The 25,303-nt window shown below is 52.3% G+C and overlaps 4 protein-coding genes across 31 annotated transcripts in view; 1 reads left to right on the top strand and 3 right to left on the bottom strand.

The window, feature by feature from the left end:
• TSPO (translocator protein) overlaps positions 1-25,303 on the top strand; it is a 677,237-nt gene that overhangs the window by 143,445 nt on the left and 508,489 nt on the right. The gene's annotated exons all lie outside the window — the stretch shown is intronic.
• Positions 1-25,303, bottom strand: part of LOC126963616 (NADH-cytochrome b5 reductase 3) — a 414,164-nt gene that overhangs the window by 23,303 nt on the left and 365,558 nt on the right. For 20 of the 27 annotated variants that reach the window (XM_050805968.1, XM_050805965.1, XM_050805954.1 and 17 more), the window contains exon 2: positions 9,006-9,084. In XM_050805968.1, the coding sequence (XP_050661925.1) occupies positions 9,006-9,026 (21 nt within the window). In that variant the 5' untranslated portion in view covers positions 9,027-9,084. Of the gene's footprint in view, positions 1-9,005; positions 9,104-25,303 lie in introns of all 27 variants that reach the window. The other 7 variants (XM_050805950.1, XM_050805951.1, XM_050805952.1 and 4 more) reach the window with 4 other exon arrangements.
• LOC126963638 (ribosomal RNA-processing protein 7 homolog A) overlaps positions 1-25,303 on the bottom strand; it is a 198,025-nt gene that overhangs the window by 129,185 nt on the left and 43,537 nt on the right. The gene's annotated exons all lie outside the window — the stretch shown is intronic.
• LOC126964031 (ribosomal RNA-processing protein 7 homolog A-like) overlaps positions 1-25,303 on the bottom strand; it is a 141,675-nt gene that overhangs the window by 75,950 nt on the left and 40,422 nt on the right. The window lies entirely within an intron of this gene.

Here is a 25,303-nt window from a genome sequence, read left to right as displayed (position 1 = left end):
CCAGCCTGGGTGATAAAGTGAAACCCTGTCTCAAAAAAAAAAAAAAAAAAAACAGAGCTCTCATGTACTCTTCACCCAGATGTACCTAACGTTATTATTTGCTACATTTGCTTTATTTCTCTCTTCACAGTATATATCCAATGTATATTAAATATATTAGATACTGCATGTGTGCATATATACACGGTGGACCCTTGAATGGCATGGGGGTTAGGGGCTGACCTGTATAGTTGACAGTCCATGTATAGGCCAGGTACGGTGGCTCACACCTGTAATCCCAGCACTGTGGGAGGCCGAGGCAGGCAGATCACCCGAGGTCAGAAGTTCAAGACCAGCCTGGCCAACATGGTGAAACCCCATCTCTACTAGTGATACAAAAATTAACCAGGTGTGGTGGTGGGCACCTGTAATCCCAGCCACTTGGGAGGCTGAGGCAGGAGAATCGCTTGAGCCCAGAAGGCAGAGGTTGCAGTGAGCCAAGATCACGCCACTGCACTCCAGCCTGGGCCAGACCTGTCTTTAAAAAAAAAAAAAAAAAAAAAAAATCCATGTATAACTTCTGGTTTCCCCAAAACTTTCGTACTAGTATACTATTGACTAAAAGCCTTACCAATAACGTATTTGTATATTTTATGTATTGTATACTATATTTTTACAGTAAAGAAAGCTAGAGAAAACTGTTCTCATAAGGGGCCGGGCGCGGTGGCTCACACCTGTAATCCCAGCACTTTGGGAGGCCGAGACAGGAGGATCATAAGGTCAGGAGTTCAAGACCAGCCTGGCCAACATGGTGAAACCCCATCTCTACTAAAAATACAAAAACTAGCTGGGCATGGTGGCACGTGCCTGTAATCCCAGCTACTCGGGAGGCTGATACAGGAGAATTGCTTCAACCCGGGAGGTGGAGGTTACAGTGAGCTGAGACCACGCCACTGTACTCCATCCTGGGTGACAGAGCAAGACTCCGTCTCAAAAAATAAAGAGAAAATAAATCATAAGAGAAAACATATTTACTATTCATTAAGAGGAAGTGGATCATCATAAAGGTCTTCATCCTTGTTCTCAGGTTGAGAAGGCTGAGGAGGAGGCAGGGGGTGGTCTTGCGGTCTCAGGTGACAGAGGGGGAGGAAGATCCTTGTATAAGTGAACCACGCGTCCTGGCCAGGCGCGGTGGCTCACGCCTGTAATCCCAGCACTTTGGGAGGCAGAGGTGGGCAGATCACAAGGTCAAGAGTTCAAGACCAGCCTGGCCAAGATGGTGAAACCCTGTCTCTACTAAAAATACAAAAATTAGCCAGACGTGGTGGCAGGCACCTGTAATCCCAGCTACTCGGGAGGCTGAGGCAGGAAAATCACTTGAACCTGGGAGGGGGAGGTTGCAGTGAGCTGAGATCACACCACTGCACTCCAGCCTGGGTGACAGAGTGAGACTCCATCTCAAAATAAATAAATAAATAAATAAATAAGTGAACCACACAGGGTCCTTCCGGGGGGGTGACCTTCAGCTGACCGTTTGGGATGATGGACTTTCCATCCCAGAACCTTGGCTCAATTTGTCCATAACCTTGGGGAGAAGACCCCAGCACTGGTGAAGACCGCTGTGACTTATTTGAAGCCTCGACTGGCCACATTTTGGTACTATTCCACAGTTGAGCTGGTTCCTCCCACCCCTGCTGAGATCCCTGGAGTGATTCAGAGCCTGAAAAAAATAGTCAGTAGTGCTCAGCCTGGTAGCTTCAAACAGCTCACGGTTAAGGAAGCCGTGCTGAGTGGTTTGCTGGCCACTGAGGTGTTGATGTGGTTTTTTGTTTATTTTGTTTTTTTTTTTGAGACGAGTCTTGCTCTGTCGCCCAGGCTGGAGTGCAGTGGCCAGATCTCGGCTCACTGCAAGCTCTGCCTCCTGGGTTCACGCCATTCTCCTGCCTCAGCCTCCCGAGTAGCTGGGACTACAGGCACCCGCCACCACGTCCCTAAGTTTTTTGTACTTTTTAGTAGAGACGGGGTTTCACTGTGTTAGCCAGGATGGTCTCAATCTCCTGACCTCGTGATCCACTCGCCTCAGCCTTCCAAAGTGCTGGGATTACAGGCATGAGCCACCGCGCCCGGCCAGTAACTTTGAAATTATTTCAAAATAAAAAGTGTGTGAAGCCCATACTGGTAGTTCAATTAGAGAGACTGAGAAGTCAAAGTTCATATAAAACACTGGCTCTCAAGAAAGCTGTTTCACAGCTTGTTTATATAGCCTCCCCATATACCTCCCTGACTGTAGTTCTCTCAGCAAATGTGCATGTGTGTTCTCTTCTTATCATTACCCTACTAGTTCCCTTTTCACCTTGACTGCCAGGAAGCTCGGAAACAAGTTCCTTGCATGCGTGCAGGCCTCTCTACTTCCTTTGTGGGATCTGCTACGGGCCCCTTGAGGTAGTGTATCCTGCAGAACACAGACAAGTGCCTCCGCTCTACGCAGGGCCAGGTAAGATGCTGCTAACCTCTCAAGGCCTAGCCCCATCGCCCCTCCCCTTCTGGAAACCCCACCAGGAGTCCTTACTCTGCAACGATTTGAGGAGGGTGCTCTGGCGGAGCCGTGTGTCCTGTCCCTAGAAGGCAAGGGCCACTGCCTGGCCTATCTCCTTGAAGAGATGTGAGATGAGATAAGCGGGGTCCCAGGTCACATAGGTGTCTATAACTTGGGAAGTGCCAGCTCACACACAGGAGCTTTTCCTGCCACCCTCATGGGGCCACTACCAACTGAGAAGTGGAATAGCCAAGTGAAGGAAGGGCAGGGTGCTACAACCTCATACCAGGCCTGGCCCCCACCCCCAAACCAGCCCAGCAGCTCCAAGCTGCCCGGCTACAGTTACAGGCCCTTTGTTGGACTTAAAACAAAACGCCTCTCTCCCAGGCAGGGCCTCCGTGATGGGTGCAGCTGAGGCCTCGCTCCGTGGGGCCCTTGGTATTTGACCCACGGGTCTAAAAGAAGGGCTGTGGATGCCTAGCCCACCCCTCACCCATGCCCAGGGCCACCCAGCTGGGGTCTCTGGCCACCACCCATTTAATCAGCATGGCCCAGGTGTTTCACGCATCCTTCAAGGCCCCAGTTGGCAGCTGTGGACTTGGGTCAGAGAGACCAGGATTTGAGTCCCAGCTTAGGACAGCAGGAGAGTCGCTTCACCTCCCCGGGCCCTACCTGGAGGATGGGGAGGGTGGGGAGGAAGGAGGCACCCAGCGGTCAGCGCCCCTGAGCTGGCGCTGTTCCGAGTAGGGGCCACGGGTTTCCTGGGATATTCCCCACCTCAACCCTAGGCTGCGGGCGTGGTGATCATCCCAGCACGTGAGGAAACCGAGGCCAGGAAAGGGGAGTGACCTTCCCCGAGTACACCAAAGCCAGCCCTCCAAGCACTGCTCACCACATGACACTGTTATCTGTCCCTCAGATAGATGAGGTGACCTGCCAAGGTCATGCAGCCCTGCGGGGTGGGCCGGGACTGGACTCCCAACGTCCAGCCCAAAGTGCCACTCTTCCTGAGTCACCACCCAAGACAGGTGCCCTCTCTCTGCCCCAGTCACAGAGCTCACAGCCCAAATCTGATATCCTGCCTCACACAGTGAGGCCTGAGCACCTGCCCCCAGCCCTGGGGGCCCAAACCAACAGGCGGCTCCACCCCCTCCTCAAATACCCACCATAGCTCCCCACTGCCTACCTGAAGGCACTCTCTCTACGGCCCCAACTCTGGACTCACCTCCCAGCTCTCTGCTCTCTCAACATTAAGCCCTTCTTGCTTCAGGCGTTTGCACATGCTCTCCTCTCTGCCCTAAATGTCCTTCATCTGCAGGCATCCAACCAGCAAACTCCTATTCATCCCTCAGAGCCCAGCTCAAACATCAAAATCTTCCCTGATGAGCCCTTCCCTAGCTAACCAGGCCCTTGGTAGACTTTTCACAGCCCCTGGTCCCCTCTGGAAACTCTCTGGGATGAGGACACTTCCGATGATTCCTCTGCTATCGACCTCTCCCTCAGTCACAGAAACCACACCCAGGGGGAATAGCGTCTAGGGAAAAAGTTGGCGGAAGTTACCTTCGCAGGAAATCACCGTTGTTGGGGACCCTGGCAATGAACCTGAATGACATGAGGAGCTGGAGCTGTGCTTGCTGCTTCCTAGAGTTGTTTTCCAGCACAGCTGTGTCAGCGCACAGCCCAGCTTAAGGCCCCTCTGCGGGCAGCTGGCTTCAGCGGCTGCGAGGCACCTTCCCCCATTTCCTCCCTGGCCCTCCCACAGTGATGCAAGGTGGGAACCACCATGTTCTCCATGTGACAATGAGGGACAAATGCGTGACAGTGAGGGCACAAATGTAGCTCAAGGAGGCCCAGGGTGGAGCCTGGGTGTTGGTTTCTGATTTTCTGTTGCTTTCCCACTTCCCTCACTTGCCCTAACACTAAACCCACGGACTGGGCCTGGGTGGGTGCCAGGCCAAGAAAAAGATACCCACGTGTCAGTGGCCCCGATGGCAAGTCCCTGAATGCTGGCCTCGGCCGTTGAACAGACCTTCCTCCAACCCCAGGCACCGGCTCCCCACAAGCATCCAGAGGTGGCCCTGGAGCAGATCCCGGGATCTGTGTCTGTCGTCACCACTGTATCCCCAATACTCCACGCAGAAAGCACTCAACAAATATTTGTGCAATGAATTAGTGAAGGGACAATAGGCTCCCAACCTCCCAGTCTTTTTATTTTGCCTAGAAGTTTCCAGAACCAGGACAAGAGCCCAGACTCCTGGGTGAGGGCGGGGCACAGCCTGTCCTATGTGTCAGAAAAGCCCGCTTGTCCTCCAAGAGCACAGGCATCAGAGGTGGGCTTAGGATCCGGCTCCAGGCTGTTCCCACGCCTGTTCCACACCCAGAGAGGATACACACAGCTCCCAGGGCTGAGCTGGGAGTCAGGCACTGCTCAGAAAGCCGGGCTCGCCGTGGGCAGCGGATGAGAGTCAGGGGCCTTCCTTCCAGTGTCCGCTCCCAACAACGGGGGCTGCCCGGAGCCTGAGGGGGCAGCCTTTGCTCCTGCCACCTCATTCAGTCCTCAAGCCTGTTCATGACTCCTCCCACTTCAGGTGAGGAAACCAAGCCTCAGGGGACAGACTTGAGCCCAGCGAAACCTTCTGGCCACTAAAGAGAAGGGGTGGGCTTTTTATAGGTAAAAGTTCTTATCTGGGGAGGCAGCCACGGGCAGACCATCACCATCTGTCAGTCATTTAGTCCACAAACCCCAGTGGGCACTCAAGTGGCAGGTCCCATGCCCAATGCGGGGGACACAAGCCAGGAGGCCCCACCTGAATTCAAGCCAAAGGGGGTGACAGACATGGGCAGAGAGGGTGCACCACAGCCAGGAGCAGTGGAGGGGCGAAGGTTTTACCTCCAGAAAGCTAGAGGCCCTACCAGACTCACACAGTGGAGTACACTCTATTCCCACCAGCACGGCTTGGAACAGGCTCTGCCCCGTCCCCAACCACAGCACCACCCCCACCCCCACCAGCAGTGGGCCAAGTAAACAGGAGGCAGATGGCTGAGGCCAAGGTCCCACCCCTGTGCCTCCTCAGCTGTGCTGCATGCGCACTTACACACACACTCACACACACAGACCACCTCAACCCAGCCACCTGCAGACCCAGAGGACAGCTGCCTCCCAGTTCCTGACCTAATGCCCACAGGCCATGCTCTGCCCCACCAGGGAACCCACCACCCGCCTCTCCTTGTCTCTAATAACACAGAGGGGAAGAGGGACACAGGGTGCCAGAGTCCCAGGGAGCCCCCAGCTAATACACCATAGCTGAAGGGTTGCGTAGCTCTGCTCCCCACGCATAGAATGCCCTGCTCAGCTGCCCACCCCTAGAATTCCCTACGGGGACCCTGGCCTCCACTCTGCCCAGGCCAGGTTCGGGATGGGCAGAGAAAGCTGCCAGGGCCCCCTACGTGGCAGGCCCGGTCATCCCCAGGTGCCAGTTCCCTGCCCTGGAGCTTGGACAAGCCAGTTGGGTTACTTGCTTACCTGTCGCCCGCCTGCCCGCCAGCAGTCCCACCAGAATCTGAGCAGCACCTCCCTCCTGGTACTGTTCTAACAGGGAGGAAGTGGGAGGGAGCGGAGGAAGTTCTGCAGTGGGGGGCTCTAGCTTGGCTGGGAACTGTGGGAGAAGGGAACCCAGGAGGAGGAACAGGTGGACACAGAGCTGGGATCTGGGCCACCGACTAAGCATGGAGCTGCCAAGGACAGTAGGAAAGCCCGGCAGACTCTACCTGTCAGCCTGTCAGGGTCGCTGAGCACTCACAGCCGGGCTGGGAAGCAGGGGAACCACAGTTCAGGACGGCAGGCCAAGCTCCAACGTTCTCCCAGTGTGGCTGGCAGACTCCAGGGCCAACCCCCGGCCTGGATCCCCCAAAATGTTGGGAGAGGCCTCCCACGGGGCCTGCACGTCCTAGATAAGACACCTAGTGCACCAGGCCCCCAGCCAGCCTCCTGCAGACTGTGGGGAGCCCTTAAGCCAGGAGGCCTAGCTCAGAAGATGCTGGAGACATTCTGGGCCAAGCGGGACCCCAGCAGCACCCACAAAGGGTAATCCCCACCCACCCTTGGAGAGATGGGGCTCAGGGGGTTGGTGAAGGTCTCCCAACTCCCAGGCAGGGCTCTGCCCCTCACAGGGGACTACTCAGTCATTCAACAGAAATAAATGGAATGAGGCCAGGCACGGCAGCTCACACCTGTAATCCCAGCACTTTGAGGAACTGGGACGGGAGGATCACTTGAGCTCAGAAGTTTGTGACCAGCCTGGGCAACATAGGAAGACGTTGTCTCCATTAAAAATACAAAAAATCAGGCCAGGCACAGTGGCTCACTCCTGTAATCCCAGCACTTTGGAAGGCTGAGGCAGGTGGATCATCTGAGGTCAGGAGTTCGGGATCAGCTTGGCCAAGATGGCGAAGCCCTGTATCTACTAAAAGTACAAAAAATAGCTAGGTGTGATGGCAAGTGCCTATAATCCCAGCTACTTGGGAGGCTGAGGCAGGAGAATTGCCCGAGCCCAGGAAGTGGAGTTTGCAGTGAGCTGAGATCATGCCACTGCACTCCAACCTGGGTGACAGAGAGAAACTCCGTCTCAAAAAAAAAAAAAAAAAAGGCCGGGCGCGGTGGCTCAAGCCTGTAATCCCAGCACTTTGGGAGGCCGAGATGGGCGGATCATGAGGTCAGGAGATCGAGACCATCCTGGCTAACATGGTGAAACCCCGTCTCTACTAAAAAATACAAAAAGTTAGCCGGGCGCAGTGGTGGGCGCCTGTAGTCCCAGCTACTCGGGAGGCTGAGGCAGGAGAATGGCGTAAACCCGGGAGGCGGAGCTTGCAGTGAGCTGAGATCCGGCCACTGCACTCCAGCCTGGGGGACAGAGCAAGACTCTGTCTCAAAAAAAAAAAAAAAAAAAAAAAAAAAAAATTCAGATGGGCGTGTTGGCGCATGCCCGTACTCAGAATGCTGAGGTAGAAGGATCACTTGTGCCCAAGAGGGTGAGGCTGCAGTGAGCTATGATCACACCACTACACTACAGTCTGGGTGAGACCCTGTCTCAAAAAAGAAAACAAGAAATGTGTAGAGCAGCCAGGTGCTGGGGAAGTTGCCATAAATCCAACCACCAGCTGGAAGGTAAGGAGCACCACCAAAAACAGCAGGGAAGGGTTGAGTGGAGCCCAGGGGAAGCTTTGGAGACACAGGCAGGACATTTCAACAATAAAGGAGGCAGGTGCTTTCTGGGGAAGAATGGGGACAGTGTTGCATGAAGGCTGGGGTGATGCCCACAGGTTCACCCTGGGGTCTGAATACCCCCAAGTTCTGGGTTAAGCCACATTTTCCTGAGCAACCGCCCAAGCCAAGAGGCCTTTTGCCTGGTTCCCCAAGGAGGAGCCTCTAGCGCCAGAGGGAGGGCCCAGGTGCCCTCCAAGTGGCAGATGCCAGGTGTGGAGGTGGAGGTGGAGGGGTGCTGGGCTGATTCCTTCTGTGTCTGCCTCCCCACACACAGCGGGTCACAGTTGAGGGGGGAGCTGCCCTCTGCAGCTGCAGCCTCCACGTGTCCACACAGACTCAAGCCTCCAGCCCCATCATGATCAACTTTTGAGAAACTGGAGAGAGGAAGTGGCCTGGGGGGAAGGGAAGGTGGTTCTAGGCCAGCCCAGAAGTGACAGCAGCAGAGTGGACTTTGAAATCCCATGGAGCAGGCTCCCTCGGGCGGCGGCGCTGTGGGACGGTGGCCAAGACTAGCTTGCATTTCCCCATCTGTGAAATGGGGCAAACGGCGCTGATACCATAAAGTGTGAGGTCCCCAGCACAGCTTGCAGAGTCAGTGGGAGCCTGGCCTCGCTGGCAGCCTGGCCCACTGCGCACTGGAAGGACGCCCCAGCGTCATCGGGGTTCTGTTCCTTGTTGCTAAAACGTGCAAAACCCTCTGACTCAGTGACATCGCGCACACACACGTTGTCACAGTCACATCGCCCATTCATATACTCCCGACACACACACATCACACGTTTCCATGCCCGCCCTTCACACCCACCGTCACACTCACACACTCTCAAGCCACAGTCATTCGCACGCTCGCTCACACACTCACACTCAGACGCACACACACTCACAACCACGGGTCCCTCCAGCAGCCAAGGCCCCACGGCGGCCAGGGCAGGGCTCGGGTGCTCCCCGTTGCTGGGCTCTGCCGCGCACCCCGGGCAGGAGGGCTGGTTCCCCGCTACAGACGACCAGGGCGTGAGTCGCGGTCACCACGTTGCTCCCCCGGGCAGGGCTAGGGTGCGGTGGGGTGGGGCGCGGCGGGCTGGGCGGGCGGAGTGGGTGCGGCCGGTTGAGATGGGGCCGGGTTCGGCCCGGGTCCCGCGCCCCCTCCCGCAGGCCAGCCCGCCCCCTCGCCAATGGGTCCCTGTCCCTCGCGACGCCCTGCGGCCCCGGCGACCCCTCCCCGCCTACCGTGCTCAGCTGGGCCCCCATGGTGGCCCTGCGCTGCGCTCCCTCTGCAGCCGCTGCCGAGACCGTCGCGCCCCAGCCCGCGTCACCCCGGAGCAGGGGCGGGGCCGAGGGGCCAGGCGGGCGCGCGGGGCGGGCGCGGGGGCGGGTACCGGGTCGCTCCGCCCGCTTCTGCCGCGCACTGGAGACGGGGAAGTGGGGATGCGCCCCTCTGCGCTCGGAGCTCTCCCGCCGCTGTGCGGCCCCACGCGGGACGGTGGCCTCTCTGGGCCTCGTTCGCCGCCATAAAGGAAGCAAGATGGCGCCCCCCGAACGGGAGCGAGAATAAGAAGCGGAATCTTCGCCAGGCCTCCGAGCCTGCAGGGGCCGGCCCTGCCTGGCCTGGGCCTGGGCCTGTGCCTGCAGCTGCTCAGCGCAGCCTTTCCCCAGGCCTTTGAACTTGCAATTCCCTGGGCAGCACTGTTCCCAGCTGCCTCTGGCCGGGCCGTTCTGATTGCTCACGTCCCAGGTCAAATGCTGCGGTCTCAGCACGGCCCGCCCGGAGCCTCCTCCCCGGCGGCGCCTCCGCTCCCCACCCCATTGTCCCACTGTGGAGTGGTCTTTGTCCCACGTAGCTGAAGGCCTCCTGCGTGTTTCCCCCACTCCCACCCTATCTCAGTGGACTGTGGGCTCCCGGAGGGCAAGGCCCTGTCTGGTTTGAAGTCCCCTACATCCCCGGAGCCTAGCACAGAGCCTACCACATAGTAGGTGCTCAATAAATGCTTTTTTTCTTTTTACTTTTTTTTTTTTTTTTAAAGCAGGGTCTTACTCTTGCCCAGGCTGGAATGCAGGAGCCTGATTACAGCTCACTTTAGCCTCAACCTCCCAGGCTCAAGCGTTCCTCCTGCCTCAGCCTCCTGAGTAGCTGGGCACGTGCCACCACGTCCAGCTAATTTTTTTTTTTTTTTTTTTTTTGAGATGGAGTTTCGCTCTTGTTGCCCAGGGTGGAATGCAATGACGCGATCTCGGCTTGCCGCAAACTCCTTCTCCAGGGTTCAACAGATTCTCCTGCCTCAGCCTCCCGAAATTACAGGCATGTGCCACCACGCCCGGCTAACCGGCTATTTTTTTTTTTTTTTTTTTTTTTTGAGACGGAGTCTTGCTCTGTTGCCCAGGCTGGAATGCATTGGCACTATCTCGGCTCACTGCAAGCGCTGCCTCCTGGGTTCACGCCATTCTCCTGCCTCAGCCTCCCGAGTAGCTGGGACTACAGGCGCCCACCACCACGCCCGGCTAATTTTTTGTATTCTTAGTAGAGACAGGGTTTCACCATGTTAGCCAGGATGGTCTCGATCTCCTGACCTCGTGATCTGTCCTCCTCGTCCTTCCAAAGTGCTGGGATTACAGGCGTGAGCCACCGCGCCCGGCCTAATTTTGTATTTTTAGTAGAGACGGGGTTTCAACATGTTGGTCAGGCTAGTCTCGAACTTCCGACCTCAGGTGATCCGCCTGCCTCGGCCTCCCAAAGTGCTGGGATTACAGGCGTGAGCCATCGCGCCCGGCCATTTTTGTATTTTTTTGTAGAGATGGGTTTCACTATGTTTCCTAGGCTGGTCTGGAACTCCTGGGTTCAAGCCATCCTTCCACCTTGGCCTCCCAAAGTGCTGGGATTACAGGCGTGAGCCACGATGAGCAGCCTAAATACTTGTTGAATGGGTGAATTCAACGGACAGTGGGCACCTTCTCCGTGTAGGCTCATGCTGGGCCCTAGAGGTCATTCTCTGGCCTTGCTCTCCTAGTAGGGTCTTGGACCCAGATATGAGCTCCTGGTGCTCTGAGGGGGTGGGGTGGGCCGTGTGTTCAGGCAATGTGGCACAGACCAGGCAGAGAAAGGGAGAAGCGCCTTGCTGGCAGGGCCTGGAGGTGGAGACAGGTGAACAGAGGCCTGATGTGCAAGGTTAGAGAGGCTGATACAGCCGAGCCGGCGGCACAGTGGTGCGATGTGACGTTGTGGAGGCAATGTGGAGCCCCAGGTGGAAAGAACTGGAATGTCAAGGAGAATGGGGAGCCCTGCAGGATCTAGGCAGGTGAGGGAGTGACTTACTGGGTTTATTTGTTTACCTAGAGATGAGATCTCGCTCTGTTGCCCAGGCTGGAGTGTAGTGATACAATCACAGCTCACTGCAGCTCAAGCCATCCTCCCACCACAGCCTCCCAGAGCACTGGAATTACAGACATAAGCCACCATGTCCGCCCGCCTACCCACCCACCTGACCTACTGGTTTTTTTTCTGTTTGTTTGTTTTGTGGTTTTTTTTTGAGACGGAGTCTTGCTCTGTTGCCAGGCTAGAGTGCAGTGGTGCAATCACGGCTCACTGCAACCTCCGCCTCCTGGGTTCAAGCAATTTTCCTGCCTTGGCTTCCCAAGTACCTGGGACTACAGGTGCGCACCACCATGCCCAGCTGATTAGTATTATTATTTTATTATTATTATATATTTTTTTGAGACAGAGTTTCGCTCTTGTTGCCCAGGCTGGAGTGCAATGGTGTGATCTCAGCTCACCGCAGCCTCTGCCTCCCAGGTTCAAGCGATTCTCCTGCCTCAGCCTCCTGAGTAGCTGGGATTACAAGCATGTGCCACCACACCCAAATACAATTTTATTGTTGTATAAAATACAATAATTTTATACAACAATAAAATTATTGTATTTTTAGTAGAAACAGGGTTTCTCCATGTTGGTCAGGCTGTTCTAGAACTCCTAACCTCAGGTGATCTGCCCACGTCGGCACCGCGCCCGGCACGCCCAACTAATTTTTGTGTTTTTAGTAGAGACGGAGTTTCACCATGTTGGCCAGGATGGTCTCGATTTCTTGACCTCATGATCCACCTGCCTCTGCTTCCCAAAGTGCTAGGATTATAAGCGTGAGCCACCGTGCCCAGCTGACCTACTGGTTTTAAAGAGGGAACTCTGGGGGCAGTGCGGAGGGAGGGACCTACTACCGTAGAATACAAGAGTGAATCTTGGCCTGGGATCAGTCAAGCATTATTTCAATTTTATTTTATTTATTTTTGTATAACTTTGTGGAAAGTATCCTGCATTCATGACGGATCTTTCTGGGTTTTGCCACGTATTTTCATGTTAAAAGTTAAATTATTTTTTGCATGCAAGTAATCTGAATAGTTTTACCCCCATGGGAACACTGATTGTAGAAAGATGACACTACATGGGTTAGGTGTCTTTTTTTAATTGAAAAACTAACCAAAAAAGGAAAAGAAAAACACACACACAGGCCAGGCGCGGTGGCTCACGCCTGTAATCCCAGCACTTTGGGAGGCCGAGGTGAATGGATCATCTGAGGTCAGGAGTTGGAGACTCAAAAAAAAAAAAAAAAAAAAAAAAAAAAAAAAAAGAAAGAAAAGCAAAGCTAATAAATACATTGTCCAGTTGCATATTTCTCTCTCAAAAAAAAAAAAAACTGGGTAGTAACTGAGTCTCTAGGCAATATATTCAAAGCTAACAGGATTAAAAGTAACATAAAATTTTAAAATCATCAGATGCAGTTAAGGGAGCCCTGCTACATACAGGCAAGTCAATACTAGTGCTGCTCCTGGACTCCAGGAAGGTGGAACACATCTTAACAACTCCTCTGAAGGCCGGGCGCCGTGGCTCACGCCTGTAATCCCCCAGCACTTTGGGAGGCTAAGGCGGGCAGATCACAAGGTCAGGAGTCTGAGACCAGCCTGGCCAACATGGCCAACGTGGTGAAACCCCATCTCTACTAAAAATACAAAAATTAGCCAGGTGTGGTGGCGGGCGCCTATAGTCCCAGCTACTGGGGAGGCTAAGGCAGGAGAATCGCTTGAACCCGGGAGGCAGATGTTGCAGTGAGCCGAGATCTCACCACTGCACTCCAGTCTGGGCGACAGAGCAAGACTTTGTTTCAAAAACTAAAAAAGATAACTCCACTCAGAATAATTTACTTCAAGTAGCCTTTTTTTCTTTTTCTTTTTTTTTTTTTTTTTTTTTGAGATGGAGTTTTGCTCTGTTGCCCGGGCTGGAGTGCAGTGGCATCATCACAGCTCACTGCAGCCTCCATCTCCCAGGGCTCAGATGATTCCCTACCACAGCCTCCCAAGTAGCTGGAACTACAGGCATGCATTACCATGCACCACCATGCCCAGCTAGTTTTGTTTTATTTTTGTTTTGTTTTTTTTTTTTGTAGAGATGGGGTTTTGCCATGTTGCCCAAGCTGGTCTCGAACTCCTGGGAGCAAGTGATCCTCCTGCCTCAGCCTCCCAAAGTGCTGGGATTACAGGTGTGAGCCACCACATCTGGCTTCCTTGTGAAACGTGGAGGTGACTAAGTTGGCTTTCTCCTTTTAATCATCCCTCACAAGTTGTAAAGAACTTTGAGGTCAGGAGTTCAAGACCAGCCTGGGCAACATGGTGAAACCCCATCTCTACTAAAAATACAAAAATTATCTGGGCATGGGCATGGTGGTGCATGCCTGTAATCCCAGCTACTTGGGAAGCTGAGGCAGAATTGCTTAACCGGGACCCAGGAGGCAGAGGTTGCAGTAAGCCAAAATCGCGCCACTGCACTCCAGCCTCAGCTACAGAGCAAGACTCCGCCTCAAAAAACAAAAAAAAGAAAAAAAAAAAAGAAAGCAAACTGTTTGAGGCATGCATCACTCATTACCTATGGTTCTCTCAGGCAACTAATAAATGACACCCACAAGTCAGTTGTGCAGAACAAAAGAGCTCTGACTGGGCAGAGTAGCTCATGCCTGTAATCCCAACACTTTGGGAGGTTGAGGCAGGGGGATCACTTGAGCCCAGTAGCTCCAGACGAGCCCTGACAACATAGTAAGACTTCATCTGTTAAAAAAAAAAAAAAAAAAAAAAAAAAAAAAAGCTGGGTGCAGTGGCCCATGCCTGTAATCCCAGCACTTTGGGAGGCTTAGGAGGGTGGATCACCTGCTAAAAATACAAAAATTGGCTGGGCACAGTGGCTCATGCCTGTAATTCCAGCACTTTGGAAGGCCAAGGCAGATAGATCACGAGGTCAGGAGTTCAAGACCAGCCTGGCCAACATGGTGAAACCCTGTCTCTACTAAAAATATAAAAATTAGGCCGGGCGCAGTGGCTCAAGCCTGTAATCCCAGCACTTTGGGAGGCTGAGACGGGTGGATCACGAGGTCAGGAGATCGAGACCATCCTGGCTAACATGGTGAAACCCCGTCTCTACTAAAAAATACAAAAAACTAGCCGGGCGAGGTGGCGGGCACCTGTAGTCCCAGCTACTCGGGAGGCTGAGGCAGGAGAATGGTGTGAACCTGGGAGGCGGAGCTTGCAGTGAGCTGAGATCCGGCCACTGCACTCCAGCCTGGGCGACAGAGCCAGACTCCGTCTCAAAAAAAAAAAATTACCCAGTCCTGGTGGCACATGCCTGTAATCCCAGCTCCTTGGGAGGCTGAGGCAGGAGAATCACTTGAACCTGGGAGGCAGAGGTTGTGGTGAGCCAAGATCGCACCAGTGCACTTCAGCCTGGGCAACAGAATGAGACTCCATCTCACAAGAAAGAGAGAGAGAGAGAGAGAGGGCGCGAGCAAGCTAGCTTGGCACAGTGGCAGTATGGTAGCAAGGAGGTTTATCTGAGGCATGTTATTGCTAATTGCACAAAAGCGCCGGCCAGGCGCGGTGGCTCACACCTGTAATCCCAGCACTTTGGGAGGCCGAGGCGGGCAGATAACGCGGTCAGGAGATCGAGACCATCCTGGCTAACACGGTGAAACCCTGTTTCTACTAAAAATACAAAAAATTACCTGGGCATGGTGGTGAACGCCTGTAGTCCCAGCTGCTGGAGATGCTAGCGTGAACCCAGGAGGCGGAGCTTGCAGTGAGCTGAAATCGCACCACTGCACTCCAGCCTGGGTGACAGAGCGAGAGTCTGTCTCAAAAAGAAAGAAAGAAAAGAAAGCTAGCTGCACACGGTGGCACATGCCTGTAGTTGCAGCTACTCAGGAGGCTGAAGTGGGATGATGTCTTGAGCCTGGGATGTTAAGGCTGCTGTGAGCCTGGGCGACAGAGCAAAACCCTGTCTCCACAAAAAGAAAAAAAAAAAAAACCAGACTGGGCACAGTGGCTCGCGCCTGTAATCCCAGCACTTTGGGAGGCCCAAGGCGGGTGGATCACCTAAGGTCAGGAGTTTGAGATCAGCCTGGTCAACATGGTGAAACCCTGTCTGTACTAAAAAATACAAAAAATTAGCTGGGTGTGGTGGCGGGCACCTGTAATCCTAGCTGCTCGGGAGGCTGAGACAGAAGAATTGCTTGAACCTGGGAGGCAGAGGTTGCAGTGAGCCAAGATGGTGCCATTACACTCCAGCCTGGGGGAGAAGAGTGAAACTCCGTCTCAAAAAAATAAAATAAAATAAAATAAAATAAAATAAAATAAAATAAAAACCCATAAATCAAACAAAAAGAAAAGAGCTCTGCTACATGGCAGCCTCTGTGCACCAGTACTATGCTGGGAGATGGAGGGATGAGAGAACCAATATCAGGGACAGGAGGAAGCCGAGGTAGAGACTAGGGCTCGTCTACCACTTCCTTCAACCCACACATTTGCCCTGAGCGGGATGTAGGGCAGGGTTAACGGCCTCATCTCCCAGATGCTATGAGTAAGGCTCAGAGAAGGGCCTGAGTGGTTAATGGACTTGCCAGGCTTTTTCCATGGTTCTAGTTGCAGCCCTCACAAAGAGCGTCATGGGAATAAACATGGCAAACAAAATGAGTGCAGAGAGAGCCCTAGGGTAGGTCCCCAAGGAATCAGCCTCCGGGTGCAGGTCCTCAGTGCAGCTGGCAGTTGGGGCAAATGAAAGAACACAGGTGCCAGGTGCGGTGGCCAGGTGCAGTGGCTCATGCCTATAATCCCAGCACTTTAAGGGGCCGAGGCAGGCGGATAACCTGAGGTCAGGAGTTCGAGACCAGCCTGGCCAGTATGGTGAAATCTTGCTTTTACAAAAAATACAAAAATTAGCCGGTTGCCGGGCGCGGTGGCTCAAGCCTATAATCCCAGCACTTTGGGAGGCCGAGACGGGCAGATCACGAGGTCAGGAGATCGAGACCATCCTGGCTAACCCGGTGAAACCTCGTCTCTACTAAAAAAATACAAAAAACTAGCCGGGCGAGATGGCGGGCGCCTGTAGTCCCAGCTACTCGGGAGGCTAAGGCAGGAGAATGGCGTGAACCTGGGAGGCGGAGCTTGCAGAGAGCTGAGATCCGGCCACTGCACTCCAGCCTGGGCCACAGAGCGAGACTCCGTCTCAAAAAAAAAAAAAAAAAAAAAAAAAAAAAAAAAAAATTAGCCGGGCATGGTGGCGGGCGCCTGTAATCCCAGCTACTTGGGAGGCTGAGGCAGGAAAATTGCTTGACCCCTGGAGACGGAGGTTGTAGTGGGCCAAGATCTTGCCATTGTATTCCAGCCTGGGTGACAAGAGCAAGACTCCGTCTAAAAAAAAAAAAAAAGAACACAGGCTCAGTCGGGTACGGTGGCTATAATCCCAGCACTTTGGGAGGCCAAGGCGGGCAGATCACCTGTGGTCAGGAGTTCGAGACCAGCCTGGCCAACATGGTGAAATTCCGTCTCTATTAAAAATACAAAAATTGTCAGGTGCAGTGGCTCATGCCGGTAGTCCTAGCACTTTGGGAGGCTGAGGCAGGAGAATCACTTGAACCCCAGAGGTGGAGGTTGTAGTGAGCTGAGATCAAGCCACTGCACTCCAGCCTGGATGACAGAGGGTGACTCCGTCAAGAAAAAGAAAGAAGGAAAGAAGAAAGAAAGAAAGAAAGAAAGAAAGAAAGAAAGAAAGAAAGAAAGAAAGAAAGAAAGAAAGAAAGAAAGAGAAAGAAAGAAAAAGAAAGAAAGGCAGGAAGGAAGGAACAGAGAGAGAGAGAGAGAAAGAAGAAAGAAAGGAAGAAAGAAACAGGCTCTGGTGTCAGACAGGCCTGGGTTCCAATCCCAGCCCTTCTACCCTCTAACTATGTGGCCTTGAGTACATCACATGGCTGGAGTCTCTTTCCCCATCGGCAGTGTGGAGATAATGATACCTATCCCTTTGGATCTCAGCTCCATCCCCCATGGAGGGGACACTGCACAGGGCTGTGTTAAGGCATCCTCACAGTGGAAAACAAATATTTCTTGACAGAAATAGAAAGGAACCATAAAGATAAGCACGATGGAAATAATGTAATTCAATTCTAGCCACATCCCAGTCTGTTGCTGGCCAGAGGCCTAAGCCTGGGTCTTCTCTTCCCTGGGTCTAAAGGCTGGAAAGAGACTTGAAAAGGCAAGAATTTTCCAGGCCCAGCCCCAGGCCATGCCTACACCATGGGGATGGGAAAGCCTTGCTTGGTGAACCCGGAAGTCCCTGACGCAGGGGCTGCTGGGCTTGCAGCCTAAGGGCTCCTCAGCCCCCAGCAGCTCAGGCAGGTCACCCCCAAGGTACATCCATCTGGGTAGATTAGGACCTCGTCACTGTGGGTTCTTGGCCAGTTTCTTGGAATCTGGTTAGCAGAAAGCCAGTCCTGTGGCCACCTAATGCTGAGAATGCTGGCACAGAGGACCCAATCACAGCGTCCCTGTCCCCCAGAGCCCTGACATGTCTGAACACCCTCCCTCTGCCCTCGCGGAAGCCATTCGCTGTTCACTCACCACGCCCTGCACAGAGACTGCCCTGGAGACCATTCAGGGCCTGCCCTCAGGGAGCTGAAGATCCTGGGACTCAGGCCCAGAGGCAGTGATGATAGGACAGATGAGCAGTGGGGGCAACAAGAAGGGAGCACCCCGTGAGGCCACTGGGCCAGGTTCAGAGAGAAGACGGCATCCAAGGAGGAGTTCTGGAGATGGAAGAGGCGAGGAGGGCATGGCTGGGGCCTGCCGGCTGAGACGCCAGCAAGGTTGGGGTGCTAGGCCGTCCAGGGCTAGAGCCGGCATGGGTGGGGGAGACGAGCCAAAGATGGCACTCAGGTGGTGGTCTGCCCAGGCCTGGGTGGGCGTGGAGGAGGTGTAGGTAGAGAAGGCTGTGAGCTTGGCTCTGAGAGGCAGGAGGGGGCCGTGGGGCCCTGAGAGAAGACATCCAGGCTGCTCTGCAGAGCTCCGACCACAGCCTCCTTAGGCAGCGGCAGCCCTGATCGCCTTGCTTCAAGAGCGGCCAGAGGCCACCAGCGCCCTCAAGTGGTTAATTTAAGAATGACTGAAAACACTGAAAAAGGAGAAGAGCTGCAGTTCCTACTTCCCGGATGGGGAGCTGAAGGCACCTTGCCAAACAGCCTCTGGCAACTTCACTGGAACCTGGCCTCCAGCCCTTACCTGCTCCAGGACCTCGGGATTTAGGCCAGGTGCAGCAATTTGGGAGGCCGAGGTGTAAGGATCGCTTGAGCTCAGGGGTTCGAGTCCAGCATGGGCAACATAGCAAGACCCCATCTCAACAAAAATTCAAGAAAAATTAGCCAGGCGTGATGTCGCATGCCTGTACTCAGCTACTTGTGAGGCTGTGGCAAGAGGATCTCTTGAGCCCAGGAGTTGGAGGCTTCAGGGAGCTATGATCTCACCACTGCACCACAGCCTGGGCAACAGCAAGACCCTGTTTCGAAAAATAATAATAATAAAATAAAATGGGGTTCAATCCTAGAAGGACCACAGATGATTGTAGGTGCCTCCCTATCCCCTACACCATTTGTTTTTCACTGGCGTGGCCAACTGGTGACAGGATGACACAGCCATACAGTGACCTATATGATCTCAGAAGCTGGGTGCAGTGGCTCGCACCTGTAATCTCAGCTTTAGGAGGCCTAGGTGGGAGGATCACTTGAGCCCAGGAGTTTGAGACCAGACTGGGCAATATAGACCCCCATGTCTAAACATAAAAAAGTAGCCAGACATGGTGGCACACACTTTTGGTCCCAGCTACTGAGGCAGGAGGATCCCTTGAGCCCAGAAGGCAGAGGCTGCAGTGAGCCATGATTACACCAATGTTTTCAGCCTGGGTGATGCAGTAAGACCCTATTTCAAAAAAGACAAAAAATAAAACCCCCAAACAAAGTTAAACTATAAATTAAGTTCCTCGCAAAGTTAGTTTGGCGTACACCCAGGAATGAACAATGACACCTTGGAGGTTAGAGGCAAGAGGGAGTCGGTTAGGTCAGATCTCTTTCTCTGTTATAATTTTTTCACTGTTACAGGTTTTGCAAAAGTGGTTTCATTTTCTTTTCTTTCTTTCTTTTTCCTTTTCCTTTTTTTTTTTTTTTTTTTTTTTTTTTGAGATGGGGTTTTGCTCTTGTTGCCCAGGCTGGAGCGAAATGATGTAATCTCGGCTCACTGCAACCTCCACCTCCTGGGTTCAAACGATTTTCCTGCCTCAGCCTCCCAAGTAACTGGGATTACAGGCATGTGCCACCATGCCCAGCTAATTTTTGTATTTTCAGTACAGATGGGGTTTCACCATGTTGGCCAGGCTGGTCTCGAACTCCTGACCTCAGGTGATCCGCCCACTTAGGCCTCCCAAAGTGCTGGGATTACAGGTGTGAGCCACCTCGTCCAGCCTTTTTTTATTTTTTGTAGAGACAGTCTCGCTATGTTGCCCAGGCTGGTCTTGAACTCCTGGCCTCAAGCAATCCTCTTGCCTTGGCCTCCCAAAGTGCTGGGATTACAGGTATGAGCCGCTGCACCCAGCCAAGCCATATGGTTTCTGTTGAAACTACTCGGTTCTGCCAAACAAAACCAAACAGCTGTAGACCAAATGTAAACAAATGAACTTGGCTGTGTTCTGTCTGAACTGCACTTATAAGTCACAAATGGGTCAATATGTCAAAAGACAAAATTTCAACAAAATTAGTTTGAAGAGCTAACTGACTTTTTTTTTTTTTTTTTTTTTTTTTTTTTTTTTTTTTGAGACGGAGTCTCGCTGTGTCTCCCAGGCTGGCGTGCAGTGGCGTGATCTCGGCTCACTGCAAGCTCCGCCTCCCGGGTTCACGCCATTCTCCCGCCTCAGCCTCCCAAGTAGCTGAGACTACAGGCGCCCGCCACCACGCCCGGCTAGTTTTTTGTATTTTTAGTAGAGACGGGGTTTCACCGTGTTAGCCAGGATAGTCTCGATCTCCTGACCTCGTGATCCACCTGCCTCGGCCTCCCAAAGTGCTGGGATTACAGGCTTGAGCCACCGCGCCCGGCCTTTTTTTTTTTTTTTTTTAAGAGAGCGAGAGATGGGGTCTTGCTATGTTGCCCAGGCTGGTGTGCAGTGGCTGTTCATAGGTACGATCATAGCACACTACAACCCTGAACTCCTGAGCTCAGGTAAACTGGGCCCCTTCTGGTTAGTTGCTGTGAATCTTCTATTTTTTGGACAACTGGCCCATTTCAAAGTTCGGCTTGATCATGTGGCACCTAGCACGAGTGATTCAATTCTAGTTTGGTCTGGTCTGTTGGGGCCTAGGGCAAGAGCTCTGTCCAAAATAATGGCCAATTTGGGCTGGGCACAGTGGCTCATGCCTGTAATCCCAGCACTTTGGGAAGCTAAGGCAGGTGGATCACCTGAGGTCATGAGTTCGAGACCAGCCTGACAAAAATGGTGAAACTCCGGTTTCTACTAAAAACACAAAAAATTAGCCAGGCATGGTGGTGGGTGCCTGTGGGCCCAGCTAATCGGGAGGCTGAGGCAAGGAAATTGCCTGAACCCAGGAGGCGGAGGTTGCGGTGAGCCAAGATCACACCACTGCACTCCAGCCTGAACCAAACATCGAGACTCCATCTCAAAAAAAAAAAAAAAAAAAAAAATTATGGCCAATTGAACTTGACGTACCGGTCATTGATGGGTCAATATTAACTCCTGATTGTGCTTTTGTGGAGAATATCTTTGTAGGAAATGTTTGGGGTTGATGTTGCAACTTAAGTTCACATGATTCCCGGGGGGAAAAAGTTCTTTGTACTTCAGGAAATTGATTGAAACAAAAAAGATTATGAGGGGAGGAGCGAGTCTCCTCTGCTCCCCTCTGCAGGGGTGCGTGTTCCACCCATGAACCGCAGCATGCCAGGCCCAGCTTGCCTGTGAGGAAGGTCTCTCTGTTTTACCCTGTAAGGAAGGTCAGATGGAAACGACCAGTCTGCTTTTCGTTCCTTACTTCTGCTTGCTTCAGCCCTTGCGCTCCCTCACCTGGGCAGTCCCTGTACTGGGCAGGCTCTCTAGACCGTGTCACCGCCCTGTCCTTCTTTTAGCCACCTCCCGTCCCATTTTACTACTAGAGTTAGAGCCTCACTTGTTTAACTCGATTTGGTGAACACTCCAGCTATTTCCTGTGTGGCTTTGAAGGAAATAAAAATAGTTTACCCCAAAATATATTTCTTTCTTTTTTTTTTAGACATAATCTTGCTCTGTCGCCTAGGCTGGAGTGCAGTGGCGTGATCTCAGCTCACGCAAGCTCCGTCTCCCAGGTTCATGCCATTCTCCTTCCTCAGCCTCCCAAGTAGCTGGGACTACAGGTGCCCGCCACCATGCCTGGCTAATTTCTTGTATTTTTAGTAGAAACGGGGTTTCACTGCATTAGCCAGAATGGTCTCGATCTCTTGACCTCGTGATCCACCCACCTCGGTCTCCCAAAGTGCTGGGATTACAGGCGTGAACCATGGCGCCCGGTCTCTTTTATTTTTATTTTTTTTGAGGCAGGGTCTTGCCCTGTTGTCCAAGCTGGAGTGCAGTGGTGTGATTATGGCTCACTGCAGCCTTGACCTCGTAGGCTCAAGCGGGCCTCCTCTCAGGAGCAGGGGGAGTACAGGTGCATGCCACCACTCTGAGCCAATTTTAAAATTTTTTGTAGACACAGGGTCTCATCACGTTGCCCACTCTGGTCTCAAACTCTAGGGCTCAAGTGATCCCTCAGCCTCCCAAAGTGCAGGATTACAGGTGTGAACCACCGTGCCCGGCCGGGGATGTCGTTTAACTCCGCCTAGAGCATAGCAGAACGCAGGAGGTGAGACCCCCCGTGGTCAAAGCTGCCTGAGTGCCCCCTTAGCCAGTCCCAACTCCTAGAAGCCGTCAAGGGGGTTTATGTGATCTAAAGATCATTGTTCTTTATTTTTATTTATTTTTCTTTTTTTCTACCGGCATCCCATTGTTCTTTAAAATAAAAAACAAATTTATTAATCTTGCAGGCAGCCTGCCAGGGTTGTGGGGAGGTGGTTAGGACAGGAAGACAATGAATTATTAGTGACTTCCGCTTATGGAAATGACTGCCGGCATGCAACCATGTGAAGGGGAGGAAAAGGTCGGAGGGAGAGGAAAATGTCTTAGCAAAAGTCAGGCCCCTGCCATAATTCTTTTTTTGGGGGTGGGGGTCACCCAGGCTGGAGTGCGGTGGCATGATCTCTGCTCACTGCAACCTCCGCCTCCTAGGCTCAAGCGATTCTCTTGCCTCAGCCTTCCAAGTAGCTGGAATTACAGGCATGCGCCACCACACCACACCTGGCTAATTTTTGTATTTTTAGTATAGACGGGGTTTCGCCATGTTGGCTAGGCTGGTCTTGAACTCCTGACCTCAGGTGATCTGCCTGGCTTGGCCTCCCAAAGTGCTGGGATTACAGTGAGCCACCACACCCGGCCCCCTTTCCTCATTTTAATGCTAAAAATCATTTCCAGGGGTAGAGATTTAAAATGCTAATGCTACACATGATGTATGAAGAAGTATGTTGAACCACCATGCAAGAGCTAGACAAACCCTTCCCATACATGCCCTGACATAATCCTTCCTATAGAAAGACACTCTAAGCCAGAACTATCTGAGACAGGTCTCAGTCGATTTAGAAAGTTTATTTTACAAAGGTTAAGGACTCGTGCCTGAGCTTCAGTATTTAAAGGGGAAAGGGTGGATATTGGGGAAAGAGGAAGACATTTTATTTTATTTTATTTTATTTTATTTATTTTTGAGACAGAGTTTCACTCTCGTTGCCCAGGCTGGAGTGCAATGGTGCAATCTCGGCTCACCACAACCTCCGCCTCCCAGGTTCAAGCGATTCTCCTGCCTCAGCCTCCCTAGTAGCTGGGATTACAGGCGTGTGCCACCATGCCCAGCTAATTTTGAATTTTTTTTTTTTAGTAGAGACAGGGTTTCTCCATGGTAGTCAGGCTGGTCTCGAACTCCGGACCTCAGGTGATCCACATGCCTCGGCCTCCCAAAGTGCTGGGATTACAGGTATGAGCCACCGTGCCCGGTCATAAGAGGAAGAAATTTTAAAAGTGTGTGGGTAGATAAGAAAAAAATAGTTGCATCCTTTTGAGTCTTTGATCAGCCTTTCACTGAATACACAATTTCCATGTGGGAGCGGGGTAGAGGAGTAGTCACTTACGCCTTAGTCTGGCTCAGTGAATCTGCATTTTACATTAGATATAGCATAAACAATAGGGCAGAGGAGTCAATCAGATATGCATTTGTCTCAGGTGAGCAGAGGTGTGACTGAGTTCTGTCCTTTGTCCCACACCTGGGAAGACAAGGTATCAATTTACATCGCCAGGGTGGAATTCAATAGAATTATTTTAAGGTGATCTTGGGGACCGCAAGGAATTTCCTTGTGGGTAAATCATGAGGGAGGTATGTAGATTCTTTCTTTTTTTAAATATCTGTAGTTATCTTACTTAAGAATAAAATGGGCAGGGCATGGTGGCTCATGCCTGTAATCCCAGCACTTGGAGGCTGAGGCTGGAGGATCATGAGGTCAGGAGTTCGAGACCAGCCTGGCCAATATGGTGAAACCCCGTCTCTGCTAAAAATACAAAAATTAGCCGGGCATGATGGGGCATGCCTGTAGTCCCAGCTACTCCGGAGGCTGAGGCAAAACAATTGCTTGAAACCGGGAGGTGGAGGTTGCAGTGAGCCTAGATCACGCCACTGCACTCCAGCCTGGGCGACAGAGAGAGATTCCATCTCATAAAACAAAAGCAAACCACAAAAACAAGCAGAATAAAATGGGGGCAGGTTTGCCTGATGCTGTTCCTAGCTTGGCTTTTCCCTTTGGCTTAGTGATTTTAAGGGTCCTGAGATTTATTATCCTTTCTTTCTTATTTTATTTTATTTTATTTTTTGTGATGGAGTCTTGTTCTGTCACCCAGGCTGGAATGCAATGGCGCGATCTCTGCTGTCTGCAACTGCTGCCTCCTGGGTTCAAGTGATTCACCTGCCTCAGCCTCCTGAGTAGCTGGGATTACAGGTGTGCGTCACCATGCCTGGCTAATTTTTTTTTTTTTTTTTTTTTTTTTTTGAGAGGGAGTCTCGCTCTGTCACCCAGGCTGGGATGCAGTGGCCGGATCTCGGCTCACTGCAAGCTCCGCCTCCCGGGTTTACGCCATTCTCCTGCCTCAGCCTCCCGAGTAGCTGGGACTACAGGCGCCCGCCACCTTGCCCGGCTAGTTATTTTTTGTATTTTTTAGTTGAGATGGGGTTTCACCTTGTTAGCCAGGATGGTCTCGATCTCCTGACCTTGTGATCCGCCCGTCTCGGCCTCCCAAAGTGCTGGGATTACAGGCTTGAGCCACCGCGCCCGGCCTAATTTTTTGTATTTTTAGCAGAGACAGGGTTTCACCATGTTGGCCAAGCTGGTCTCAAACTCCTGACCTCAGGTGATCTGCCTGCCTCAGCTTCCCAAAGTGCTGGAATTACAGGCGTGAGCCACCACGCCTGGCCCTATTCTCCTTTCACAACCCTATAAAACCGGGGTCCTCAAACCCCGGGCCATGGACTGATACTGGTTTACGACCTTTAGGAACTGGACTACACAGCAAGAGGTGAGTGGCAGGCGAGTGAGCAAAGCTTCATCTGTATGTACAGCCACTCCCCATCGCTTGCATTACCGCCTGAGCTTGCCTCCTGTCAGATCAGCGGCAGCATTAGATTCTCGTAGGAGAATCCTATCGTGAACACTATTGTGAATGGTGCATGTGAGAGATCTAGGTTCCACACTCTTTATGAGAATCTAATGCCTGATGATCTGTCACTGTTTTCCATCACCCCCAAATGGGACCGTCTAGTTGCAGGAAAACAAGCTCAGGTTCCCACCGATTCTGCATGATGGCCAGTTGTATAATTATTTCATTATATATTACAATGTAGTAATAATAGAAATAAAGTGCAAATAAATGTCATGTGCTTGAATCATCCTGAAACCACCCCCTCACCCGCCTCCCCCATCCATGGAAACATTGTCTTCCATAAAACTGGTCCCTGGTGCCAAAAAGGCTGGGCACCTCTGCTATAAAACTAACCCACACACTACCCCTGGGG

The sequence above is a fragment of the Macaca thibetana genome, chromosome 10, assembly GCF_024542745.1.
Source record: "Macaca thibetana thibetana isolate TM-01 chromosome 10, ASM2454274v1, whole genome shotgun sequence".
In the NCBI taxonomy this organism is placed as follows: domain Eukaryota; kingdom Metazoa; phylum Chordata; class Mammalia; order Primates; family Cercopithecidae; genus Macaca; species Macaca thibetana.
The sequence above is the reverse complement of the archived record's forward strand: the minus strand, read 5'-3'. Positions and strand labels throughout refer to the sequence as shown.